This window comes from Erithacus rubecula (assembly GCF_903797595.1).
Source record: "Erithacus rubecula genome assembly, chromosome: 6".
In the NCBI taxonomy this organism is placed as follows: Eukaryota; Metazoa; Chordata; class Aves; order Passeriformes; family Muscicapidae; genus Erithacus; species Erithacus rubecula.
The window spans coordinates 12,189,062-12,212,962 of NC_136688.1; the positions used below are offsets into that span (position 1 = coordinate 12,189,062).

The following is a 23,901-nucleotide window of genomic DNA, read 5'->3' on the forward strand; positions in this document are numbered from 1 at the left end:
AAGCTCCTCAGTGAAAAAAAAAAAAAAAAAAAAAGAAAAAAATAAAGACTTGCTAGCTTAACTGATGTGGTCAAATACCTTTAAGACACAGTGAACATGATCAGACTCCAGGGTCAGATAGGAAAGGAAACAAACAACAAAAAAGGAACTGCTAGAAAATCCTTTGTTCCTGCCTGACCCATTCTGGATAACAAGCACATGTTTGAAGGTGCCTCTGAGAAGGGGCAGGCAGGAGGCGAATTCCAATGCACTAACAGACAGCATGGAGACCCAATCTAATCTAGTTTAGCAAATTTCTGGCCTGGAAATGAATGTCAGGTAAAATTCCATCTATTTGGATAATGGGGTCAAGAACAGAATGATGGAAGACAGCCCAAGACTTCTAATTGTGATTATCTGACTTCTAATTACCCCTGATCAAAGGCAAAATGGGCAATTGGACTCCTACCAACATATAAACATGAACCATAAAGGAATTCCAATCAGGTGATATTCATTTTACTTTAGATTCAGATTTCTTTGAGACTAAAGGTAAAAAAGCATAATTATGTAACCTGAAATCCAACAGACATGCTGCTCCAGCTAACAGATCATCAGGGGGAACACCAGCCCTGGTCTTAACATTCCAAGGCTATCCAATATAAAACGTTCCCTGAAATGAGGAGCCATCACTGGGGCATAACACACTTCATACAAATCCTAGTGAAATGGGATGGCAGGAATGGCATTTGGTACCATGGGTTATACAGATAGGTATTTTGGGAAAGTCTCCCTAAAGGGGAATCATGCTCTATATGAAACCAAGCAGATTCCTCTCTCAGAACAACTGCAGTGGAAGTTACTGTTCCCTTATTCCACTCCAAATAAAACAATATACCTGTACATACACAGAACTTTGTGATACTTATTTTCTGCAGCAATCCATACAAAATCCTTATTTCTACCTAACAGGTGAATATTTTTAGCACTGGAAGCTGGAAGGGAGTTACTTCCTTTTCAAGCTTTTAACTAAGCCCAGATCAAACAGATTGTGGCCTTGCAGTGACTCAGGACAATTAAAATGAAATGAAAAATCCTCTTTCTTGCTAAAGCAATTTTGTTTTCTTTTTCAAGAGCTCTGTCATCAACTAAGTCAAGTCAAATAAGAACTTGCTGTTGTTCTGCATGATGTAAGAGAATCCACTTCAGTGCCCAGTACCAGGAATGGTTAAATCATCTTTTTTGATTCAAGATGCTGCCTGAACACATAGCAAGTATTTTCCCTTGGTACCTGCTTCAAACATCTCACGCCAGCCACACACTGGAATTACCTGCATTGTTCACAAACTGACTAAAAGCATCACACATGCATACCAAACTGAGCAGCCCATTATTTCAGCATTTCTTAAGAGTATTCAGCATTTCAGGTTCTTAAAGTATTTAACACTTCCACACTGTGTTACCTCAGCTGCAGTGATATAAGTGGCAAAAATAACCTGCTCAATACTGAGGCACTGTTCAGGTGATCAAAATAATAAGCTGAGATACTGCGTTTTTCAGCAATTGTTTTACATAGTCTATCAAAAGTAAAATATTACTTTACGAATAATTAATTGCAAAGAAATTGCTCTATGCTGTCAACAAAGCCCAATCACACAAACTCAGTTTTGCAGCAGCTGGACTGGTATATTTTTCTATGAATTTAAATTATTAACATGTAAAATAATTTAACAGCATCTCCAAAATTCTGCCCCTAACCACAGAGTTGTCTTTATTTGACTCATTGTAAAACGCTTGGAGATCTCACAATATGCTTTTTAAAGCATCTATTTATTGGTCTTCCACATTGTTACAAAACAAAGATCAACTCTGCCCCAACTTCACACACCATTATGACATGGATCATTGACTTTAGGTCTTCCTTGTAGGCTCCCTTCCTGGCCCATTCATTCATGAAAGGTTTATTGCTCACTAGTTACTGATGTGCATCTCCTGGAAGCTGCAGGGCAAAATGAAGAGTCCTTTGAGGACCATCTACCTTGTCAGAAAGTCGTGGGACAAGCATTTTTTCCAAAACGGAATTAAATACCAGCTACTGTGCAGGTCTAGCATATAATAAACCAAATTAGATCATTAGAACTCTTTTAAGAAGAGTTTTTTCACACCACTTGGCACAATAAAAGGCCTCAAGAATGGTCAAAGATAAGGTCAGAGATACCACAAGGTCTCAGTAACTGTTTCCTGGTCTTATTCCCCAAGTTTTGTCTTACAGGGACTCCTGGTTTAATTACCCCCAGCCAAAGCCAGTTTCTGCCACGTCCTGAGTTGGTGCAGGGCTTCCTCCTCTCCCAAACACCACAGCTGGATGTGCCATTCCCATCCAGGAACTGCAGCAGCATCATCACAGATTATCAGTGGGCATCATGACAGCCAAACAAGCAGGCTGGGCACAAGAGAACACATTGAGAACTCCCACTCTGAGGCTTGACCTTTCCCAAGATTTTCTGTCAGATTAGCTCATGTGCAGTAATCAGGCATTCATTCTTAAAAACCCTTAATGCAGGAGATCAACCGAGAGAAAGAGTCACTTACCGGATCACATTTGATAACTTGTGATAGGAAATGTGTGAGGCATTGATAGGAGAGGAAAGTGTTAGTGTTCCCCAGATGCAGGCCTTGCACAGCTGCTACCACGCTGCCAGCTGCGATCATGGAGGGTGGGTTTGAAATAAATTTAATATCTGCATGAAGAAAGAAGAGAAAAAGAAAAAAAAAGACTGAAATGATTGCTTTGGGAGAAGCAAATCCATACACATACACTCTTTGTACTAGCATGGCTTTCAGCTGCCAACTATTGCATCCGAAAAGGCTGGGAAAATGGTGAGCAGAAAGGTGCCTCCTACTCTAAAACTCTTACAGGTCCAAACCTGCACACAAGCAACTGCCCTGCAGAGAGCGGCCTTTCCTAGCCTGGGCCTAGGAGGCCATTCATCACTTCGAGGTACTTTTATCATTAGCATTAGCCCCCATTCTTCCAGTGTTAAAATACCCTGCTCCTGTGAATAATGCCACGGGGGTCAATGGCACTGCACATCTGAGAAAACCTGTTCACATCCTGCAGTGTTTTGCATGGTCAGATCCAAGGTGCATTCCAACGAGTCCTGGGGCCCTTTAAAGCAGAAACCTTTGCTCTAACACTCAAAGGAATATTGCTTTAATGAACAACAACATCAACAAAAAGAAAGAAAAGAGAAAGACTGCTTAACCCTGTCAGGAGGCAGATAATCCATATTTAAATTAAGGTTTCATCTTAAAAATGCTTTGTCTCAACTGAGTCTCTTGTCAGTGGCTGCCATCTATCCTGGCAACAGGGATTTAATGTAAATGTGGCATAACTAAGTGACGGGGGTCCCAAGAATTGGCGGACAATCAGTTACATTCTGATGTGACACCATGCTGACAAGAGGCTGGGCCCCCTTCCAGACTGCATTGCTGTAGGTCTTTCCACAAAGCCACTCCCAGGATCCCTTAAGGGGCTATCTCTGCCATTTAGCATGTTTTTCCTTTGGGTTTGTTTGGTTTGGTTTGAGTTTTTCTAATTTTTTTTTTTTTTAATAATAATAGTCCACTAATAAGACTTTTCTACTGAACAGGAATGCATTTGATCTGTGGCAGTAAACACCTTGGAGGAAAATCAGGAACAAAGGAAGCAAGTGGCACAAGTCAAGGTCCAATTTTGTGAGGAAGAAAGGGAAACGCCACAACCTGAGATTCATTCCTTCAGTTTTTATCAGAATACAACTTCCTCTGGGTTGGAAAAATATAAACCATCTGTCAAACCCCTGAATGAAATCAAAGGAATGGACAGCTTAGAGGGCTCAGTGGAACAGTTTAAGTATTAAATCATGCATCTCCTTTATTATGATAAAATAACTTTTGTGTAAATGTTTTACCAGTGGAACTAAAGCCTTCAGGACTCCGTGGAAGTCCTGGCTCTGAATCTGTTTATTCAGACACCTCTGACACTGTGGTCCTGACCAATACCCACCTTCAAAGGGGCACTTTGCCCAGCATCCTGTGAACCTCCAAAAATTAAACTGATACATGAAATTCTGGCCAAGCTTTGAGGATGCACTGCCAGCAAAAAGGCAAACTCAAGGTACAGTCATCTTGTTTATGTTAAAATAAACATATGAAAATAAATTTGGTTTGCCCCTTTTCCTAAGCTGCCCATTTCTGAGTGGATATAAACACACTCACCCTTCCAGCAAGCTGCTGTCATTCCCCCACCAAAGAAATGCAGCAGTCCAGACTGCTTATTGGCACTGTACTCATTCCAAAGCTAGTCCTGAACTGAAATACTGACACAAAGCTGCAGGTGGACTTGGGAAACGGGATTCCCAGCATGGATCACACCAGGACAAGGTTGCTCAGAGGGGTAGGGTGACAGTGCCTTCCTGACACTGTTTATGGAGCTCCATAAATGAGACATGACCAAAATGTGTCACTTTAATGAGCCCGTTCTGACTGGTTCACGTTTGGGATTAATATTTGTGTTCTTCTTTTAAATGGAGCAGTAAACAAGAACATGAATTCATAGTCACACCCTCATTCTTTCCAAGGTGGAAAAGTGATAATGAAGTTTAAATGACCAGTTTGTGTCTGTCCCTATAACCACTCCAGACAAGCAGCATGGACTGCCTTTTTGTTGCAACTCAACAAGGAATTATTTGTGACAGAGGCCACTAATTTCAGCATATTAATCAGGGGGCCCCTCTCGCCTGTAATTGGATGCCCCGAAGTGAAGAGTGTGGCATCATTGTCAGCCTCCATCGCCTCATCTTGCGCTATTGAGCGCTCAGGAACAAGGGGGCTTCGGTGAGATGAATTAGACCTGACACAGCCACAATGGGGTAGGGGGCCCCATCAATTGAAGCACACATCCCCAGTAGCCTATCTGAGACTTCATCCAAAAAGAATAAACAACTTCAGCGTTGTTAAAAAGAGAGAGAGGGAGAGAGAGAGGAGGGGGAGGAGAGAGAAGAATGCCAGCCACCCTGAAGGGAGGACAAAGCAGGCATATAGGCGCTGCAGCACTTTAAAAAAAATTCCTAACAAGGCGAGTCACCCCTTTTCCTTTTTAAATGGAGCAGCAATTCCATCCGTCTGGAGAGCTGGGGGCTATGAATGAAAATCTTTTCATTGAGGCAAATCAAAACTGTGAACATAAATCACTTGCTGCAAGATGCAACAGGTTCCAACTGGTCACATACCTTGAGACTTCCAATTTTATAAAGGCCACAGAATGGGAGAATTGTAACACGCTCATTTCAAAGGGGGATCTTTCTTTCTCCTTCAGAAAGGAGCAAAGCAACAAAAATATTAACAAATAATAGTAATAATAATAAAAAATAAAAAGGAGCCTGGTATGTTTTGATAACCAGAGGAACATAATGAAATGCTGAAGCTCCAATATTTGTTGCTATTCATTGTTATGCTTGTATAGAGCTGCAGTTCTCCTTCAACACTGGTCTTAACTTGGGCCAAAAGAGGCCCAAGCCTCTTTTTGAGCTCTCCCTGCCTTGCTTGGCCATGCCAAAGCCCCATTCATTAAGCTCAATTATGTGCTAACTTCAAACAACCCCTGGTAATTTTTTTTTCTTTTTCACTTTTAGTCCCGAACCTACCACAGCACAAAGGCATCCTTTGGTGAAAATGGATTTTTCAAAACCAAATCAAATCAAACAAACCCACTTCGTCTACTAGCCAGACAAGGCTAGTAGAGGAGAGGAGAGCTTCGGAGGAAATCCCCTCAGCTTCACCTTGCAGTGTAACCTTCTTTTTCTGGAGCAAACACATACACACTCATCTACAAACACTTCCACAGCCTTCACCTTGGTAAGCCAACTAGCCAAGGGTTTGTTTTCTAAGCAAGCATTATTTTGTAGTCTCTTCTTAGGAGAACCTCCTTTACAGAAGAGGACACAGGCAAAGGAGAAACTGCACTTGCCCCTGAGGCCACTTAATTGAGCTGTCAGTGTTTCCAGTGGACTTTGGATCAGACCCCACAGCATCCAGGCAGCACAAGGCATTTGCAGTCCATCTAGGTTCGTTTTGGCAAGGGAAAATGTAGTATAACCCAGCAACAGCAAAGCAAAGTCCAGATGCTGCTTAAGCCACATGTGATCTTCACTAGCCAACAAAGAAGTCATGAGAAAAGCAAAAGGTAGAGAAACCCCTGACATCCAGAAATAACAATAAAAACACAGAGTCTGTGGCAGCCTTCCTGAGCGCTCCGTCCCCAGGCAATATTCCCAACTTCAACAGGGAGCTGAAGAGGCCCCAACTCTGGTGAGCTCAGCACTGTTTTTTTTAAAAGCTCAGTAAAACTCCAAGAATATGGTTCTCATTTACTGATTCATTCTCCAGCTGTGGTGTGTAGCAGTGTTAAATAAAGGCTCTGAATGTGCTTCCTAAAAGAAACATAACAACACCAATAGTAGATCAAAGTACTGGACTCTTAGCAAGTCTCCAACCTTTGAACTACTCTTGCTTTCATTCCTGTCATTGCCAACACAACAACCTAGGTTAAACATCCCACATCCAAAGGGGAGTCCGGGTGGCCATTCTTTTTAGCTTCAAACTTAGCAAATCTCGCCTCCAGAATCACAGCAGCCTCGTATCTGGTAGAGCCTGGCATGGAGGCACACACTGGACTTTCCCAAAATGTTGCTGCCAGTGGTTTGAAGCTTGTGGCACTCCCAACACCAAGCATTACTCCAGGCAATCTCACCTACAAGCTGTCCTTCATGCTGATGTTAGGCCCAAGATGAAGAGCAATACCAGTGTTTATAAATTTCTCTTTAATGGTTTGGTTGTTCTATCTTTAGGCCTTGCAGCAGGGCCAGTTCTGTGAAATAAAACTTTTTTTTTTTCCTCCCTTCTGAGCGCCTGCCATTTTCCTTCAACCTTTTTACACTAGATCCAACCTCTGGAAAACAAGCTACATGGCGTTAACGGGTCCCACCGAGGTTTTGGAGCGTGGATACCACTTTGGCATCTTTGGAGGCCGCCCCGCTCATTGCTCCAGCATAGCACGTGGTCACGAGGGTGCAGATGGCAGCGGCTGGGTCCGGTGCCAGGAAAAGCCTCTGTGCCGCGTGGCCCTCCTCCAATCCACCAGCCACCGAGGAGGGCGGAAGAGGCAACTTGAAGAGGGAAGGTTTAAACCCCCCCCCACAGTGCTATTCACAGGGAAAATCCCCCTCTACCTTTAAAAACTCATCCTAAAGAATGAATCCACACGGGCAGTAAGCCTTTTGCAGCCCCTACATAAACCCGGGATGGGGAGGTGAGGAAATCGTGCCACGCTGAGCTATAGAGAGCAGGGGGAGTGGTCCCTCTCCCTCCCTGACAACCACACAAAACTCCGACTCAGAAGCGAAATATCTTCTGAAAAGAAAAACTTACCTCTGGCAAAGTAATCCACCTTCTGCAAACAAGGGGCAATAATCGGGGCTTAAACTACCTCCCCGCAGCTCTGCGAGCGTGCCTGAGACCAACAGCTACGGGAAGCTTTAAAAGCCGGGGGGCGGGCGCGTGTCGGGGAGCAACGCGCTTTGCGCAACGTGCAGGGCTCATACCTGTAGCGCACAGAGCCACAAAAGTCTGAGCATGTTTACGGATGATCTGCTTGGTGTCCTCTGCCAGAGGCATTTTAGTAAGGAAATGTTCAATGAAATCGTGGGGGGTCATTGCAGCCAGATTCCATTTCAGCTTATTCACCAGCAGCAGCTCCATTTGCTGCAAAGAGAAGAGGGAGGGGAAAGGGGAAGAAAAGAGGGATAAGAGGGGGGCGCGTGGTTAGAGCCGCTCGCAGGCGGTGCCGGGGGCACAGCGCTGCCCTGGGGTCGGGCGGGGTGCGGGGGTTCCCCCGCGCCGGGGCAGCGCCCGCCGGGGCCGGCAGGGGGAGCCCGCAGGCCGGGCAGCGCGGCGGGCCGGACAGCGCGGGGGGGTCCCGCTCCCCATCCTGATCCCATCCCGGCCCCATCCCGGCCCTATCCCGGCCCTATCCCAGCCCGCCGCCGCACCCACAACTCTCGCCCGCCGCCAGCAGACCCGCAGTCGCGGTCGGCGCTTCGCAACGTGCGGGGTTGCCATTCTATTTATTTTTTCTGGGTTTTGGTTTAGTTTGGTTTTTTGTTGGTTTTTTTGGGTGGTTTTTTTTTTTTTTTTTTTGGTTTTTTGGTTGTTTTTTTGTTTTTTTGTTTTTTGGTTTTTTGTTGTTTTTTTTTTTTAGCTTTTTGTTTTTGGGGCTTTTTCCCCCCACGCATATATATATATATAGATATATATGTGTGTGTGTGTGTATATATATATATGTGTGTGTGTGTATATATACATATATATATTTGTTTCGATTTTGGTTTTGTTTTCTTTTTAATTCTTGAAGTGATGGAAACGTGAAATTACCAGTAATTCGTCGGGTCGAATGGAGTTATCTGTATAAATGCACAGTTTTTCTGCGGTCAGAGGAATAGTTTCCTTCATTTTTGAAGCCACAAACATGCAGGTAGCTCCCAGCAATTGCAATCGGCTTTTCTTGAGGGGTTCAAACGACAAAAATCTGTCCAAATAATTCATAGCCAAGGGGAAAACTTCCTCTTCGCACTTCTGCTCCTCGCAAACCTGCAAGAAGGAGAGAGATCGTTGAAGAGTAATTTAATTGAGGAGAAAGCCAGGCTTGTCCCGCTGCTCTCGCCCTCCCTCCTCACCCCCAGGCTTTGCAGGGCAAGGTTGAAGGAGACCAGGGGGAAAGGCAGTTAGGGAAAATGGATAAATACGGGGAAACGCAGCGACATCAAAGAAAATGAAAGTCACGAGTGACAAAGTGGGGGGAAATGTTGCGTTATAAACCCGCAGGCTATTCATGGCAAAAGGGAAGGGAGGAATCGAAGAAGAGTCTGTGCCCAGTTTCCCAGTCCCTAAGAACAAATTTTTAAAAAGGGAAGAAAACGGAAAGCAGAGAAAAAGGCGAACCCCCGTGGTTGGTAACGGGGTTCAGAGCCAGGCTCGGCCTCGGATTTATTTATTTCACTTTTATTTTTTCATCTAATTTGCCGTTGTGCTGCCGATTCCCTTCTCTGGTCGAGACACAAAGGTGGCGTCCAGCCTTATTTCCCCAGACGTCATATTTTCAAAAAATATTTAAAAATATTTAAAAAATTTTTCGAGCTCTAAAAAAAAGCTGAAAATGAAGCGGAGGGGGTCCTTTACCGACCCCCGTGCCTCTGGTCCTGCTGGGGGACTCCAGGGGGATCCCCCGAAGTGAAATTCACCGCCTCCCTCTCTCGCCCTGCAGCACAGCCAGGCGCGATATTTCCCAGTGCAAGGCAGGGAGCTGCGGTTTCAAAAATTAATTAAAAATACATCGCGGGCACCCAGGGCTTCCTAAAAGGCATGAAAATGTAGCCCAGTTCCTGGGGCTCCCGGTGGGAGCTCCCCTAGACGTGTCCCGCCAGGGACGAGGCCCTTCCCAACTGGCTTTTCCCAAGCGACCTTGCCGCTCGCCGCCGCAGCACAAGCGTGCCTTTGAGGGGTGACCGCAGCTCCAGCCTCTCTTCGCGCTGAACAAAGAAACTTTCACCCTGCAACTCCCCCCAGAAACAACGGAGCCCCTCCGGACTGTCCCCCTGCCCGCAGCCCCAGCGGGGTCCCCCGGCCCCCGACCTTCCTCCCCCGGCCCCTTCCCCCGCTCCCCCCCGCCACACACACACCCTTGGCTTTGCTCCCCGGGACTTTCTTCGTTTTTCTCCCGATTAATAAACACTTTTGCTTTGCAAATAAAAGAACAAAGATGGCGCATAATACTGGCACGGGCAGCCGCTTGCATACGTGTACAAGGATATTAATTTAAAATAAAATCCCCAGAAAACACGAGCTGGCAGGGGCTGGCGGCGGCCCCGCGCGGCCGGGGGCTCGGCGGCCGGGCCGAGGCCGCTCCGAGCCGGGCCGGGGGAGCCCCGAGCCATCTCTGCCCCGGCTCCCCGCGCCGGCACTGCCTCGCCCCGACGGCCGTAAAAAATGCCGGGCACCCCCCGACCCCCGGGGGCACCGGGCGGGGGTGAGGGGGGGCGGGGGGGCTCGTCCGCCGCCCCTCGGCGCCGGGACCCGGCTGCGGCAGCGGGGACACGGAGCCGGCGACAGCAGCGGCGGCCACCGCCACCTCGGGCCGCTTCCCCTTGCTCCACGCGGGCATCTCCGAGCGCAGGCAACGTGTGCTGCGCCGGGGAAGCGATCCCGGGGGAACCGGGGGGGGGGGGGGGGGGGGGGCGCTGCGCCGGGAGACGGGGCAGCAGCTCCCCGGATTAATTTGTTTCGGTGCCGGAGTTGCAAGAAGTCCCCGAAAGATACAAACCTCCAGCATCCAAGTGGCAACTATTTTCCTCATATATGGCAAGATTTCTTTCTGCACACACTTGAAGTAGGAGACGGAAGGCGAGCAGGTCTCCTCCGCCTTCAGCATTGTCTGCAGCACTCTGTCATTTAGGAGGTTCGCATCCAGGTAGGCTCGTCGGATGGTCTCCACCTCGCAGCACAGCAGCTGATGTTCCATGTCTGCCTTCGTCGCCTCGAGTCAGTTCTCTGCAGCAGGACTGAATCGCTCGCTCGCTCTTTCTCTTCCCCTTCCAGGAGTCCCTTCGATGCTGCTTCTGCTACTGCCGCTACAGCCCTCTGGAGGCTGCAAAACTTTCTAACTTCCAACAAAACTCTCCTGGTGTAGTCCCTGTGACGTTACTGTTGTTAAGCAGAGATCAAAGCACGAGAGAGAATGAGAAAGAGAGAGAGCCAAAAGCAAGGGGCAGAGCCCTAAAGCCATCCCATGGGCTTCAAGTCCTTCCCCTTTGCTTAGCTTATAGAGAGCAGGGTTTTAATGCAAATGAGACAAGGGCTCGCTTTCTTCAAGGGCAAGGGAGAGGTGGGGGAAACCCAAATTGTCTCTTCAGTGGATCATGCATAATTTTAAAAATGGAGCGAGTTCTGTACTGGGAGCCAAATGATGAATGGGGCTAAGGCCACACACAGACACCAGGGAGAGAAATGCAAGGAGACTTAGTATTATTTTACAGGGGCGCAGGGGAGGGGAGCAGGCAGCACCAGTGCCTTGCTGTTTGCTATCAATATTAGTATAATAATTATTATTATTAGTGTTGTCACCGGCATGTACCTGCCATACTGTCCTTCAAAAAGGCGCACTACAAACCTTTACGCCTACCCTTTGTAGCTGATCGTAAAGGAAAACCTTTCTCTAATTTCCTCAGTCCTGTTTTTTCCCAGCCGGGATGGTTTCGCTGCACACCAAAATTTTTGAACAATTGGGGTGTCCACCTTTCTGCCAAGATTGTTCTTTTTCTAATACTTGGGTTTTTTGGGGTTTTTTTAAAGTCTTTCCCTTTACTTTAAAGGTTTCACCTTCCCAGAGGGACATGGAGGTGGCAGGGAACAGGGCGAGAGCTAATCTGAGGCACAGCCGATGGCAGCACACACCACAGAAGGCCATGGCTGGCACTCTACTCCTACTGCTCACCACCACCCAGGAAAAATATCCCAGCGGAGCAGCGAAATGGTGGCCAGGGCTCCCTCCAGCACCTATGGGGAGACAAGTTGGTGGGTGGGAGGGAGGCGTTGGCAGCCACCAGAGCCAGCAGGGGCCTCATCTGCATCTCCAGGGCATTCTGTCCATGCGTGATGGGGCCCTGCCATAAATAACTTCCGCTCCCTGGCTGAGCTGCCTGTACCTGAAAGCGCTCTGCTTCATGCTGTTTCTGTTAAAAAAGGGCATCTTCTAAAGTCTCGCTTTCTGAGGGGCTGACAGAGCAGCTTGAGGCCCACTGAGGGACACTGGAGGCGAGGCTGGTGCATGGGAGAAGAGATTTGTCCTGCACCAAAGTGGTGTAGGGAGAAGTGGGAAGGCTGTAAATTGGGGTGCATGGACTAACCTCAGCTTCGATGCTTTAGCATCTCCCAGGTGCTGCACGGGTATCTGGAATACCTACTGGTGGTACAACACCAATGGCAGAAACTCCAGTTGGTGGCAGGGGCTGCTGGCCATGGAGGTCACAGCATCTCTCCTGCGTGACCCTCGGGGAGAGCAGTGCCAAAGATCACAGGACATGTTGTTGCACAGTTGTGTGTTTATGTAATCTCTTTGCATGCACTGTCTGCCCATCTTTTCTTGTTTACTTGTTTGCTTGACCATTTGTCTCCATTTTGTCTCCGTCTGTCAGGAGGAGGAGGAGGATGTTGGAGGCCCCGTGCTCTCAGTTTCCCTTGCACACTGCAGCCTGTCGGGCAACTCCAGAGGGTCTTTCAGCGAGGAAGCTGTCCCTCCGCCTATTATATTCATGCACAGGACGTGCACTTCTGTTTACACAACTTTAGTTGGCCAGGAAGGTTTTAATATAAAATGAAGAAACACACACGACCCTGTATTCTAAGGTCGAAATTGGACGCGCCTCCGATGCACATCCGGGGGGATCCTATTTAATTAACAACCCTGCACCCCCAACACCCTCCTGGTGAGCGGCTGGTTTGGGGAAGCAGGGAGAGCCCTTGGGGCAGCCAGTCGCATTCCCTTGGGTCGTGCCAGCTCTTTCCTTCCAAACATTTGTTCCGGGCCACGCTGCCCAGGCACACGGGTCCCTCTCCCTGCGCGGCGCAGCACCCACTCCCCGGCAGCCCGCCGGCCGCTGTCGGTCGGAGCGGACTCCCCCAGGTGCCTTTCTCCCCCTCCGAGCACGCGGCCGCCGCTCCATTCATAAAAGCAGCGCAGCGGGGCTGCGGGGCTGCGCGGCGGGCGGGCGGTGCCGGCGGCGGGCGGGGCTGGCGCGGGGCCTCTGGAGCCCCCGCAGGGCGGTGCGGCCGCAGGAAGCGGCGGCGCGGGAGCCAATGGGGGCGCGGGGCTGTTACCGGGCGGGACGGGCAGATCTCGGCCGGGGCTCGCCCGGTCCCGCCGACACAAAGGGGACGGGCCGGGCGGCAGCTCCAGAGCAGTCGCCGCGCCGCCCCTGCTAGCCCCGGCGGCAGCACCGGGGTGCCCCGCACCTGCCGGGGCCGGTGGGCGGTGCCGCCCGCCCGAGCCGCCGGGATCGCCGCGCCGCTGTCTGCCTGAGCCGCCGTACCCTCAGCGGAGCCCTGGGGTGCGCTCCCTGCGCCCACCTCGCTCCCGAGCCGCCCATCCTTGGATACGGGATGAGCGCTGCGGCCGCTTCCGCCGCTTTCGCCCCCGGGGGCTTCCGACGGCGCTTCCTTCCTGCTCTCCCTCCCTCGCTCGCTCGCTCGCTGCCTGCCCGGCGCTCCCCTCCCCGCGGCGCCCGCCCGCTGCTGGCGATGCCGAGGCCGGCCCCACTTTCTCATGATGTCATCCCGCCCCCGCCGCGCCGCGCGGCCCCGCCGCGGGAGCGCGCATTCCTGGCTCGCTGCCGCCGCCGGCACCCGCCGTAATGTCGCCAAGAGCCGCGCAGCAGGGGCGCCGCCGCGGAAGAGAGCACCTGGTTCCCAAAAAACCCCACTCCTGGTCCGGGCTCCTCTGGACAAGAAGGAGAAGGAGCTGCTGGAGTGGGTCCGACAGACGATGACGGATCGGGAGCGGTTCTCCTGTGAGGAGAGATTGAGGGAGCCGGGGTTGGTCTGGGGAAGACTGCGAGGGCATCTCATCAATGCCTATGAAAATCTCCAAGGGATACCAACAGGAAGGTGCCGGACTCCTCAGTGGTGCCCAGCAACAGAATGAGGAGCAATGGCCGTAAACACAAAACACAAGAAATTTCACCTCAGCGGGAGGAAGAACTTTGCATTGAGGGTGTCAGAGCCCTGGAACAGCTGTCTAAGGAGGGCGAGGGGTCTCCCTCTCTGGAGACATCCCAAACCCACCTGGAGGTGTTCTCGTGTCACCTGCGGTGCCGAAACCCCCAGGCCAGCCGAGTGGGGCCCGTGAAATGAGGGATTTGATGGAGCAAGGCTCACAGAGGGTTTCTGTAGGGGAATCATCACTAGAGTGGGGAGAGGCACGAGTCCGAGTGGGAGGGAAGACAGGGATGGCTGGGGTGTCCTGAGATGAAGAGGTGTCCCTGATGGGACCAAACAGGCAGGAACAGACCCAGAGCGAATGGAATTCATCCCAGATTTATCCTGCGGGTAAGAACACGCAAAAGGGCTCAGTGAGGGGGGCCGGGGGCGGGGGGGAGGGGGGGGTGGTGTGGAAAGAAGCAGGGAGCAAGATTTTGTTTCTTTCTTCATTGAGGGAAACTGTTAGGCCATGCCAGAAGTGAGCCAGTGGAGGGAGAGGCACCAGAGGAAGCCTGGCAGACAGTAACAATGTATTAAGCACTAGCATCCTTAAAGTGACATAGTGTTTTAGTGGAGAATATTTTGAGATGGCCAACACTGGGGTTTGATATGGATATGTGAGGTAGGCAAAAGCACATCTTGGCCATATAGAACATTTGCAGTTGATTTACAAGGTAAAGAAACATTTTCTCTATTCCCCAAACTGGCACTTGCTCTCATAGCATGCAAGGCATCTCAACGGCACATAGTAAACACCACTGGAAATTTGTTATTGGATTGCCTGTTCAGAAGGTTTTGAAGCACGTTATTATTTTTCTTTTAAAAAACAGAAAAACAAAACCACCCCAAAACTAAACAAAAAACAACCCACAACACAGGGAGATATTTTGTAGCGATTTTAGGCACCACTCCCAGTAAGTGACAGTAAATCAACAGGGATCACATGCTGCAGAAATACTCTCTCAGAAAGGGTGGTCTCTCGTCCTTTTTGTTAAAGTGAGGTGCTGTCGTTGGGAAGACCCTGGAAGCTGGGGTTGCTGTGGTCACCTGCAAGATATTTGCACCCTTCAGACCATCCTGAGATCCTCAACCATACTGCTTTTTGGTTGTAAAGAGGGTTGGCACCTCTCTGAAGGACAAGTATATGTTCTTTGAACCTTTAGTAAAAATTATTTGTCTCAGAACAAGTCTAAAACACTGGATTATAGTTTTGACCTGAAGCATAGATGACAAAAGGATAAATTTGCAAAACTCAGGAATTTTTCAGAGCACATGAATTCAATGGGACCAGTACCACCAACTTCAAAGGGAGCAGGATTGAACCCGTAATGTATAGCACTAATGACTACAATCAAATAAACTCACTTTGCCTAGGCTTTCTACCACCTTTAACCTCGTGTGTCTGTGCACTTTTATGTGTGTTCCAAAGGAGTGTAGTCGCGGTGCTGCCATTTCAAATCTGCAGCACCTGTGCTAGATTGGTGAAAATATAAATAATGATGCAGGGTGATATGATTTGGGGAATCTGGTCCACCTACTTCCAGAAATCAGTAAAGAAAGTGAAGAATTGAGAACCTTGAAGAGATGAGATTAGTCTTAGTGAAGCCTCCAGAAATATTTATATTTAATTTGAGCTGTTTGTGGCAACTGGTATTTTCCTATTTACTGGACATGCAGCCTGATTTGGTTAGAAATTATATGGAATAGCATATTTTTGGGGAAACATATAAACCTAGAATTACATATTTGTATTCTATTTATTTTATATTCTTTTTGCTGTGTCTGGAAGACTACACAGTGTCAGCAGGAGCAGCTTGGTCTCCTCTGGTTGTTTCTTAACGTGACTCACTCTCCATGGAGTTACAGAAGAGGATATGATGTATGATAATACGTATAACCATAACCTCCTATTTAACTCAAAGAAATTTCTCTTGTTGGCTAATTTTAATTTGTGTTTACATTATTGACCAAATCACTCAAATTTGCAACCTTGGACTGTGCATTCTTCTCTTTTCTGAGAAGAAAAATAAAGAGGAATCATCTTTCTGAGTGTGTATTCCATTTCAGAGGGATTGAAGTTTAAAAAAAAAGTCAAAATAAAATATGAATGTCAGTTTTGATCAACAACTACATCAACCCAACATATACACAGAGGTCTCCTCCAGCCACAAGCTGGTGGTATCATGGTGTGTGCTGGCCACCTGAATACCTTGAAATTGACAGGCAATATCCCAGAATACTGAGCTGGGGAAAAGGAAGATCTGGAAAAGGGAAGTGGCTGCATTTTTGCTTGAAATAGTAAAGCTATGCTCCCATCTTATCTCTCCTCTTTAAAATCTGTGTATTGTTAGAGCTTATTCCCTTAACAACCAAAGTATTTCATCAAATCCCAGCTTTGCCTTTGAGTTCAGGCTGGAGAAGAAAACTGGTTAAAAAAGCTGAACCCCCCAGAAAAATGTAGGAATAAAAGGAGATTTTTCTTAAGAAATTACCAAGAATATTTTTCTTACTTCTACAGTAATCAAATGATGTAGCACAATGATTTGCACTGATGGAAATGAGGCTAAATTGTGAATGGTTTAGAAGACAATTCACGAAAAGACTGAAACATGCCTAAATTTAAATAAGTAAGTACACCAGAATTACTCATATGCCTAAAAATTAAATATATGTTTAAATACATTGCTAAACTGGAGCCTAAGGGTATGGTTGAAAGTTGAGGCTAAACTAATTTAGACGGCAGCTGTTGCTGAAAGTGAATATTCTTCTCCTGGTTGACATCCATCAAATGCCTATCCTGAAGTAAAACAAATACAGCTTATTGACAATAATAGCTTTGAAAAGCATCAATTTCTCATAAAAATGAAAGTAAAAATCTCAATAATGCTAAAATCCATGGAGATGGGTTGGTGTCAGCTTTTGTGCAACCATGCAGCCCCTGTTTGATTTCACAAGCTCCAGCCTGTTGGAGACAGAATGGAGGGGAGCAGTTCTCACTCTGACTGGGATGCTTTTATTTCCTGTACTTCTGGGCTCTTCCATCCTGCCAGGGATATCCAGGATGAAGGGAACAGCTGAGAAAATGTGTCAGTGAAACTCAGCTGGATGCAAAGCGCGTAGTGGGAGGAGACAGGGTGCTTTGAGATGCTCATCCCTCTCAGGGTGATGCAGGAGATGCTGGAGTTTTGGATGCTTGTCCCTGTCTCCTGAAAGACTAACTGGAATTTTTCTGGAATAAAACCACAGAGGTTGAAGGGTGTTGACCTGACACAAAGGCACATGGCCTCTTGGAAAGGTTGAGGCTTCCTGGACACAACCCAAGAGGTCATGAGGTGGGGCAGATGATGCTTGCAGAGCTGTCTGTATTTTTGAGGGTGGTGATAGCAGATCTCAGTCTCTCACTGCAGATACTGAAAGATGGCAGAGGTCTGAGGACCCCAGGTATCCTTCAGGCAAGCTTTGTGAAAGGACTTGGGGGCCTGTGGATTTCCATCATGGACCATTTGTGCTGCTGCTTAGCACTTGGCTGCCTGCCTGTGAGGGCTTTGGGATAAGGCCCTGAGCAAAGATCTAGCAGGCTTTTAATCAGATGTTTCCATTGGTTTTAATATGTTGTACCCATCAGATTAGAGTCACTCAGCAGAGCTCCAGCCTTCCACACAGTGTCTCATTTATCATTGTTCCTGCCATGTGCCCAGCTCCACTCTGCTGACTTTGGTTCTGGTTGTGCAGTCTTGTTGTGAGGTTTTTTGGGTGGGGGAGTGGTGCAATTAGCCTGGTTGAAGCAACTAGGCCAAGGAATATCGAGCAGTAAAATAAAGTCTTGATGACATATTTGAACTCCTGGAGACCATGGGTTATCTGATCTGCAAGGTCACTGCTATTCTCTGGGAAAGTTTAAAAGAATCTGCTCCAGTTTCAAGCTTAAGGGGCCCTTCTTGATAATTGTGGGATGCACAAATTCAGTTTTTCTGTAAGTATATGCAGTTGGTGAGTGTTTCAGACTATTTAGTACCTGAGTTTTTATTTCCTTTTCTTTTAACTGTTCATCAAAAGCTAAAAGAATAGAATTAGTTTTAACACACAGAAAGAAAAAGTGACTCCAGTAAGACTCCTTTTGCTACCAGAACTGAATGAAATGCAGGAAGGAAAATAACAATAATATGAAAACAAGAAACCTACAAAGAACTTTAAAATTCTTTTTTATAATTTAAGCTGTCATCAGTAGTAGAAATAAGGAATTATATTTCAGACATGACTTATACCAGGCATGCCTTAAAAACAACAAAAAAAAATTGATAGTGCCTTATGAATCTGTGCTTGGGAATAAAAAAGTGCAGAATTAGGCCCTTGGAAGCCAAATGCCTTTTCCACTATTCTGTCTGTAGAAGAAAAGAAATTATGGCCCTTGATCTTTAGCAGCTCTAACAGATGGACTTGGGGAAGCAGGGGGAAAATAACATCAGTGACAGTTTTGTCTTTCTGTATTTTTGAAAAGTCAAAATGTTAGAAGCTATTCTATTACAAAGATTCATTATGGGTATGATTAGCTTAACAGTGTTCTCCTGTAATACAGATCATAAAATCCCTTCAGAACAGAATCGAATGCTAAAAGCATTGCATAATATCTTTCGCAGACCATTAAGCTTTAAGGCTACAGCGTCAGAGTTTGTTACAAAGAGACCATCTTACAGCAGCAGATACTTTAAGTGAGAGGTATTTCCCACCCTGGGCTTTATTTGCTGCCAAGTCTGATTTCCGGCTGGGTTTATGTTCCTGTACGGGCTGGATTAGCTTGGCAGTGGGGTTGCTGCAGTGGCACGAGGAGAGCTGTAGGAAAGGATTGGGCAGGCTGTTATTTTCATTCCATGGGAAGCTGAGTATGTAAACTCCTGGCCGTTTTATCCTTGCTGGCTGTGGCAAAGTATCCCCCTGTTGTTTTCCTCCTATTATAGTATCAACATTATTCAGCAGGATGAGGTTCCCGGTGCCTTTCATGCCACTCTCTATGCTTTTGGGAACAAGGACAATGCACTCCCTTGCCTCAGGTATTATGAATTCAGTGTCCTTAAGGAATATGCAGTTTATCTACAAAGCAATGCACTGCTAATGCCATAAAAATCCCTTATCACCCAGTAGAAGTATGGATTCAGAGCCATTTGTTTTGGCTCTCTGTAGGTATCAGGGTTTAAGAAAGGAATCCTATTACCTTGCCATTATCTCATTGGGCTGGTTTTACCCCGGTATAATTCCATGAAGCTGCTTCTGACTCATGTTGGGCAGGTGGGAAATGATTGAGGATGGATTTGATGAAGTTACAGTGGTTACAGTGATAGCAGAGATACAGTGAGAGCAGGAGTCTCTGGCAGGGAAAATCTTTCATTTTCCATTGATAAAAAGTTTATGATTAATCAGTGGCTTGATTACATTACCATTTAATTAAGTTTGTAAGTGCCGAAGAGTGGGAACTTTGGTGTGCTTTTCCTTTGCTATCTCCTGATCATGGCTCTGCTGGTGTGATTTTATAGAACCATAGGTTCCTTTAGGCTGGAAAAGATCATCAAGTCCAACTGTTACAAAAGGTCTTGCAGTGATTTCCTCTTAGTGTAAGACTTCCTAGGAATTTAAGTCATATTACTCCCTGATGATGCTTCCACAGTTGGGACGACCTCAGTGGAAAGCAAAAATGTAGGTGAAAAAATGTGTTGATTTGAAATATTGGGATTTTCTTCCACAGAAAACTGCTGATTCTAAGCATGGATCTACAGCCCAGGCAGCTGATCTCAGCAGTTTATGGTAAACTTCCTCCACAAGATCCCACTGCACCTCACAAACTCACCAAAAGCACCACCACTGACTGCAGGAGAGCCAGGGCTGACTGTGGCAGCTCCTCAGCACAGATTGTGTGGATCGGGATAGATCCATCCCGAGTCACAGGAGCCAGTTCTATTTCTGATGAGACGTCCTAGGAAGATCAAGAGACACAATGTCAAAGGGAGAATTTAGTTCTGCAGGTAGGAACCAAAGGAAAGGCTGGGTGCTGTGCTTCGGGAGGGCTCCTTCGCAGAACTGAAGGAGCCTCAACTGCTTTTGTGCTGGGGAGGATTTGGAGGCTGGGCTCAGTTAGGAATGGCCATGGGACAGGATGATGGAAAGGGAGTAAACCCCCTCAGGTCTGGGTGCCATCACAGTGCCTCTACATTCCTAAAAAATGCAAACTTTACCCATTTTCACAAGTCATTCACTGCCTAGAGGGACAATCAATTCTGAACCAAGAGAGACTGAGACCTTCGATGGTATCAGCCTGAAGATAAGGAGGACACTTGCCAAGGCAGAGGTTGGTTTCACTACATGCCTTGCATGCAGCCCTTGAGACATCCACCCTTTTACCAAGTCACCAAGTCACCCTCAGGAAAAGTCACTGCTAAGATTTACCCATTGGAAAGTGCAGGCAGGAGTTGGAAGAGGTAACACAAGTGTGTTACCCTACTCTGAGTTCAGCATTTTGTCACTGGCAGTGACCATTGTGGGGCTGCTTCAGATAGCACTGTTAAACTCACAGTCCTCACCCCAGTGGAGCTGGCTGGAAACATCAATCAGACACAGGTCTCTTCTGCTCCAGTGAATCTTAGAAGGAAAACCATATTCTCAGCTTAGGCTGGATCTTCTTTCCTGCTCTTCTGACAGAAGAGTGTTTAGAAACCCTCTCTGCCACCTTTGCTCCCAAGCTGAGGGAGCCCAACCAGCTCAGGGCCCTGGCTCCATCCATGGCACAGTTATCTCATATGTCTGGCTCAGCTGACCAGGAGAGAGATGCAATTACACTCAGGTATGTAATTTTGGACTAGTTAAAATGATATCGTGCAGTAATAGTAATGATTATGATGATAATATGCCATATGTGAGAAAAATTAGCTAATGTCTCAGTACCTGACAAGTGGCACAAATGCAGTGTTCTGTACTCAAGAGGGAGAATTCAAGTTACTTCACTCATTTTCATCCCAGCGGAAGGCTTAAATCTGAGACAGAATCATCTACATGAGAGGTGTGGCATGAAGCATCAGCCTGGGCTGATAGGAGCTGCAGGCTCCCACACAGCCTACAGAATGATAGCACTATCAGATGAAAAGGGGTTATACACAATGTGTAGCCTTGCAGTCTCAGCTGAGTATCTTCGCAATGGTTTCCCATACCACTTAACAGCTTGTTTAACCTATCATGATTAACCAGCAGGCTCTGCAAGAATTTCCCACAATCAGTAAAAATGCTTCAGTAGGCCTGAAGGACCACAGTGGAGAGCAAGCATAGTGATGGATAGTCAATGCATGTTCATGCCTCTCCTGAAAAGTACCCACAGCTGTCTGGGTTCCAAAGTGCTGTAAATTCATTGCTAATACTTTAGTTTCAATCCTTTCCACATATATTGCAGTTAGGTTTAGGAAAAGAGCAGAAATCTTGATCATCGAGGTCCTGTTATGTGTGTGGTGGAACTCTGCAAAGCCACAGTTTTTTCTCAGGCTGCACAATTAATCAATTATCTCTGTGATTCTCAGAAAAAGACTTGATCATTAAGTGATTGCAGGGAGGTCTTTTACTTGAGTCTGAAAAGGCTTCTATAAAATATGACAGTGGGAAAACGTCTTATCTGGTATTACTTTATATTGAGATCACCTACAGAAAGACAGTATGTTTGTTTCATGATGCTTTTCACCTCCTTTTTGCCGTGGATATTTACTATTATTATTAACCTTTGGCTATTTACTCCTTTGCAAAGTTTGGCAGTTGGTAATGGATGTGGAACTATGCAAACTGGAAAGTTTTCCCTCTCTGTTGTTAAGACAAACAGTTTCTTCTCATTCTTATCGCAAATCACTTTCTTTAACATGAAAATTTTAAATTTCCATAAATAGCCATTCTGAAGTCTAAGTGAATACTAAACACAACTGAAAAACAAAGTGAGAGGAAGTACAATGTGCAGAAATAACCCAAATGCATAGCCTGAATTCTTTCAGGAGGTGCTGAGCACCCCTGAGAGCTGCTTGCATTGATAAAATTCAGCAGCAGAGGTGCAAAAGTATCCCACAAGGCCTCTTTAAAACAGCCCCGGTGAAGCCTGCTTTCTTAGATCAAAGTCCAAAGCTATGCTTTATCAATGGAACTTTAGTCACAGAGATGCAGGAAGGAAGGGCTGGCAGATGAAGGTGACAGATAGCGGAAGTGTGTCTTAGATGAGAACTCTAGTTACTTAAATGCTGTTCAGCTTAAATACTGCCTTTCCACAACTTAGCTCCTCAAAACCCAAAAATATTATTCTACTCAGAGAGCTGGCATAGAGTACATCAGCAGTGATGTAATATTGACAGACAAATACAACCATTGTATTCACAAATGTTCTCCTTTCAGAGCAGAGAGCATTGTGACAGGTATACTTACTGCCAGCATGGTAGACTGCAATGTAATCAGTGCCTTGGATGCATTGGGAACACAAACAAAAATAGATTAGCTAACAACCAAATTGTATTTATCTTTCTTGACAGGGCTCGCTAAATAGTGAGTCACTTTCTGATCTAATAGTGCTGCCATCACGGTGCTGTGGGCAATGGTTGCTGCTGGGAGGAGGAGATGGAGCAGCCCAGATGCTGCAGAGCCAGGAGTGTTGGCCTGTCTGAGTCAGCAGCGTGAGCACTGACCCCCAGGGGATGCAGTGCCACATGCCCTGAGCTGGGAATGCCAGGTGCTTGGCCTCCTGGGCTCCTTACAGATCTCATGGGGTTTTTGGGTGCAGAATTGTTTTTCCAGGCAGGATCACAGCTGACAGCTGACAGAGCCTAAGCCTCCTCCTTATGCTGTCCACGCTCTGCTCACTACAGCATCCCTCACCTCCAGAGCACAGTCCGTGCTGTGCTGACCCCAGGAGCACTGGGAGCCCTGGGATGAAGTCGGTCAGCCTCAGCCGCTCTTCTGAACCCTGGCTTTGTCTGCCTGGAGGTAAGGGCCTCCCAAATGCCACCACAGGTATCGATAGCAGCATCACCAGAGCTCGGGACAGCCCAGTATCCTGGGATTTCTCCAGGAGCCTGGCTGGTTTTGCTGGCCACATTCTGCTCCACCCAACGAGCTCAGACACATCTCCATGGCCGGCATTTCTTTGGGATCCGATCCGCAGCATTGACAGATTTATTTGTTGGTAATCAATGGGGATGTGCAGGAAATCGTATCTCCCAGCACCACTTCTTTGAGCATTAAAAGCGCCTCGGCGTTCATAATGAGAGTAATTAACTTGTTTGAGAATAGTTGTCAACTTAATGTTAAATAAGAAAACTTTGGCTGAGGTTCCAGGTGAAAACCTGCTATGGAAGACAAATATTCGAAGCAAGAATGGGCATGAATGTGATTTGGCTTGGTTCTGATCAAGTTTACATGTGTTTAAAGACCCAGCCCAAAGCCTGTGAAAGTAATTTGGAATAAATCAGCTGGAGTCAATGGGATTACCCTACTGCCAGGCCCTTATGGGTGAGATCAAACCCCAGATCATTATCTTTTTGTGGTTTTCCTTTCCTCACACTGAGAAGGAGCCGGTGAGAAGGGCCATCGATTGTTTTGTAAAACATCCTTTGTATTCAGGGGGAGCCTGTCTGCCTACAGGATATGGCCCATAAAGCCACCGGGATGATGAGGATTCCTCCCTTTGGATGTGCTGCATCTGCTCGGCTTTGCTGCCTGAGGTAATCAGAGAGTTAACAGAGAGCCAATTGACTGTGCGCTACGAAGAGCCCAGCCAGGCATTGAAACACAACAAAAAGGATGGGTTAAACCACCACATTCTTCAGGGAAAGTTGATGGGAGACAGTTGTCTCTTGCCACCTTGGTCTTCTACTCTTTCATCAGAACCAATTACTTAATTTCTCTTTTTGTGCGTGACGGTAGGTTAATGGAAAATGAGTCTATGGAAATCCTGAATACCAGTAAGTCAGAAGAAGGGAAGGATGCAAACCTGCAGTTTTCCCATGGCCAGAAAATGCCCCCCTCCCTGGTTTAGGGCAGCCACAGGTATGCTGTTAATTTTAAGTCCTC

The 23,901-nt window shown here is 47.0% G+C and overlaps 2 protein-coding genes across 4 annotated transcripts in view; one reads left to right on the forward strand and one right to left on the reverse strand.

The window, feature by feature from the left end:
* Nucleotides 1-6,916, forward strand: part of LTO1 (LTO1 maturation factor of ABCE1) — a 25,084-nt gene extending 18,168 nt beyond the window's left edge. Inside the window, exons 5-6 of one of the 3 annotated variants that reach the window (XR_013774550.1) lie at nt 3,633-4,138; nt 5,928-6,916. Coding sequence is in view for 1 of the 3 variants with exons in the window: in XM_079307987.1 (XP_079164113.1) it covers nt 3,633-3,644 (12 nt within the window). In the remaining 2 variants the exon portion in view is untranslated. Of the gene's footprint in view, nt 2,566-3,632; nt 4,199-5,927 lie in introns of those variants that run through there. The other 2 variants (XM_079307987.1, XM_079307986.1) reach the window with 2 other exon arrangements.
* The window catches only part of CCND1 (cyclin D1), an 18,727-nt gene extending 6,014 nt beyond the window's left edge, over nt 1-12,713 (reverse strand). Inside the window, exons 1-5 of the mRNA XM_079307981.1 lie at nt 11,778-12,713; nt 10,397-10,776; nt 8,452-8,667; nt 7,623-7,782; nt 2,572-2,720 (exon numbers count right to left, since the gene is read on the reverse strand). Coding sequence (XP_079164107.1) covers nt 2,572-2,720; nt 7,623-7,782; nt 8,452-8,667; nt 10,397-10,594 — 723 coding nt within the window. The 5' untranslated portion in view covers nt 10,595-10,776; nt 11,778-12,713. The remainder of the gene's footprint in view (nt 1-2,571; nt 2,721-7,622; nt 7,783-8,451; nt 8,668-10,396; nt 10,777-11,777) is intronic.
* Nucleotides 12,714-23,901: the final 11,188 nt, after the last annotated feature.